This window comes from Poecilia latipinna, unplaced genomic scaffold (genome assembly GCF_001443285.1).
Source record: "Poecilia latipinna isolate Pla-1442-1.1 unplaced genomic scaffold, P_latipinna-1.0 Scaffold2817, whole genome shotgun sequence".
In the NCBI taxonomy this organism is placed as follows: Eukaryota; Metazoa; Chordata; class Actinopteri; order Cyprinodontiformes; family Poeciliidae; genus Poecilia; species Poecilia latipinna.
The window spans coordinates 41,164-44,440 of NW_015115433.1; the positions used below are offsets into that span (position 1 = coordinate 41,164).

Consider the following 3,277-nt stretch of genomic DNA (forward strand, 5'->3'; position numbering starts at 1 on the left):
TTGCTGGTTTTATGACGGTTTATGACATTAAACCGTCATAAAACCAGCAAACTGCTGATTTGACCTCTTTACTGAAAACGGTTAAATTATCTGTAAACTTTAACATGAAAGCCAAATAAAAGCAGGTTCTGGCGTTTCCATGGTAACCTCTTTAGTTCATGGTTAAACCAACAGGAAGCAACAAACTCCTCCTTCCTGTCCGTTCCACTTTCACCACAACCTCACTTCCTGTCATGCCCTGGAACAGGAAACGCATCAGGATACGAGACGCTGCTGGAGGTTTAAACTTTTACCCCTAGAGCAGGTGGAGGCAGAGTCATGCTGAGGGAAACAGGAGGATGGATGGAAAACTGGGAGAGAAACTAAAAGACAGATGGACGGTTGGTCCAGACAGAACCAGCAGCAGTGGAGAAAATATCAGCAACAACGAAGAAAAAAGAGGAATTATTTCTAATAAAACGTCCAGAAATAAAAATATGAATCTGACCTGAAGTGGAGAAAATCAGGCAGAATAAAATCTGCAGCTGGATTAACAACAAACCAGATCAGGAAACTGGGATGAACTGGACTTTCAGAGTAAAGGCTGAAAGTCAGAACCAAACCAAATCAATGGCCTCACATCAGTTTTTATTATTTTAGTGATTGAACTTAATAATAAAGTTTCCTACCAACATGGCGGTTTAACTGCCTTTCCATATAAATTTCCTCAAACAGAAACTAGAAGCAAAATGTAACTAAACGATCTGATAAACTAAAACGTTTCTCGCCTCTTTCTGCTTCCTGTCCTTTTATACTTTATTTTTCAACATAAATAAATTTACTTTATATTTTTGTTAGATTCTCTAGTTGTTTTTTTCCTCATTAGTTTCAGATTTACGGCTTTTCTTCTGTCCAGAGCCGTTTTCTGTGCGTGAGCGTTTGAGGGATCGGCTGGCAGCAGATTATAATCCAGCAGATTAATTTCTGAGCTCTGGGTCGGGTTTCTGCCTCTGCTGACCTACATCTGCTCTAATCTGCAGCAAGCCGCCCGTTCTCAGGGTTTTATTTCCCATCATGCCCCTCTGCAGCCACACCACGCACCAACCTTTGACTAGGCCCAAACATTCCTGCTCTCATCGTCTTAATCTGCAGCGGCTCGTTACGTTAATCTGCCGTTTGATTCATTAGTTCATATTTAATCGTTTCATCTCTCCTCATATTCGTCGTTTTTTCTAGAAAACAGTTTGAGCTGAAAGACGACCTCAGAAAAGATTAAATTTACCCATAATTCCCTGCAGCGCTCGGTTTGAATAATCGGGATTTAAATCTGAGCCTGGGGAAACTTTAGTAATTAGTATTATTTTAATCTTCTTATTTGATAAAGTAAAATGTGTTAAATTTACATCGTTACAGTAAAATAAAAACCGACTGGTTTGGTTCTGCTGTTTAATTCTGGTTCTGGTTCTGTTGGATCTTTATTGTCCGTCTGTTCTGGATCAGAACCTCTGTAGGATTTCTTCAGTTTGACTCTTTACGTTTTATTTATCTCATGTTTGGATCCGGTCAGTAAAGTTCTGTTTCCTTTTAGTTTAAGTTGAACTCATTGTTATTGTGACCTTTGACCTCTGTGTCTAAATCTGTGCTTTGGTTAGACCAGGATTTGCTGGTCCTGGTCCTGGTCCTGGTTCTGGATCAATGTGGGTGAACTGATCTGAACCGTCTCCTCCTGCAGGAAGTTCTGGCTCAGTAAGGAAGGAAGCCCGACCAGCCGGATCACCAGGGCCCGGTTCACCAACCAGAAACCCATCGACAAGCTGGAGTTCTCCGGGTTCAAGACCCGCTTCTGACCCGGTGGACTGGTTCTCCTCCTGCCTCTGGCAGAACTGGGAACGTTGAACCGACTCCAGCTGAGATCGGGTGGTTCTGATCCACTTCTGACCTGGTTTCTGTTTCTACCCAGAAAAAAAGTCAAATATCTGAGAGAAACCTGGAGCCGTTTTAACCGTCTGACATTAAACTCCATCATTAACTAAATTAATTTATCATTTTTTACTTGAACGTAGAGAAGCTAATTAACCTAACAGGATTTGGACAGTGGAACCAGAACCAGAACAGAACCGACTCAGACTCACACCTGCAGTTTCATCAATTTATTGAAAGAAACTGATTTGGAAACATGATGTTTTGCCTGATTTTATTTTTTGTTACTAATGTAAATTATTGTCATTTTGATCGTTAAAATATCAAAATTTCCATAAACTTGATATTTTATTCTGTCAGATGATGTAATTTTAAATATTAAATGATTGATCAGTTACTTCAGTAGAATATAATAAAAGTACTGATACTCTAACCGTAGGATGATGTTTAGTAAAAACCAGAGTTATATCAGAATAATTAATCAGGTTTAACTCTCAGCCTCCCAGCAGGAACAAACGGCGTCAGGCTGCAGGTCCCGCTGCGGCCGCCATCTTGGCTCCAGCCGCCATCTTGGCTCCAGCTCAGCAGCGGAGTCGCCGTCGCGTCACAGCAGATCACCTGACCGAGGATCTGCCATGTGATCCGGTTCGATCCCTGCTGGAGGGTCCAGTCAGCGGGTCGGAGCCGAAACCAGGAATTATTAATCTGAGCAGGTTTCGGATTACAGAGGAGCGGCTGGAGGCGGCAGCGCGGTCGCCATGGCAACCAGCATGCAGCCATTGACAGTGAGGAGCAGAGAGTGGGAGGTTCTGGTTCCTGCTTCCAGTTCAGTTTGAATGAACCCAGTTCAGCCAATAAGCTTCACTTTTATAAGTTCAGTTTTATTATTGTTTTATTGAGTCATAAGCTTCGTGTTTTTATTGCTGCTGTTTCATTTTAACCTGAAACTTTGGACATTTAAATTTGTTTCCTTGTTTCCATGAACTCATTTTTACTGATTATTGGAGCCTAAAACAGTTTTTATTATATTAGGTTATAAAGTTTCTGCAGCTGAAACTGAGTCCAAATATTTTCACATAAAAAATAAAAATAGATCAAATTTTGATCCCATTTCCGGTTCAGATGAGAACGTTCTGCAGGGCCGGATGCACCAGGATCTGGGCCCCGGGCTGCAGCCAGTTTGGTGCCCTGACCAACAGAGAAAATTTACTAATTTAAATCACAGGTAGTCCTTTTCGTCAGCAGGTATGAACTGATGCATGATGGGTAGCAAAGATCTCCATGTTGCCAAAGAAATCAACTGCACCTGTGTCATTTTAAATTAGCTGTATAATTTGTTTATATCCATAAAATTCAGCATATGATTTTTAAATAAAGG

General features: G+C 41.1%; 1 protein-coding gene across 3 annotated transcripts in view; it reads left to right on the forward strand.

Annotated features, from left to right (window-relative positions):
- The window catches only part of acyp2 (acylphosphatase 2, muscle type), a 19,157-nt gene extending 17,144 nt beyond the window's left edge, over window positions 1-2,013 (forward strand). For 2 of the 3 annotated variants that reach the window (XM_015021638.1, XM_015021637.1), the window contains one exon: window positions 1,712-2,013. In XM_015021638.1, coding sequence (XP_014877124.1) covers window positions 1,712-1,826 — 115 coding nt within the window. In that variant the 3' untranslated portion in view covers window positions 1,827-2,013. The remainder of the gene's footprint in view (window positions 1-1,711) is intronic. The other variant, XM_015021636.1, reaches the window with a different exon arrangement.
- The last annotated feature ends 1,264 nt before the right edge of the window (window positions 2,014-3,277 follow it).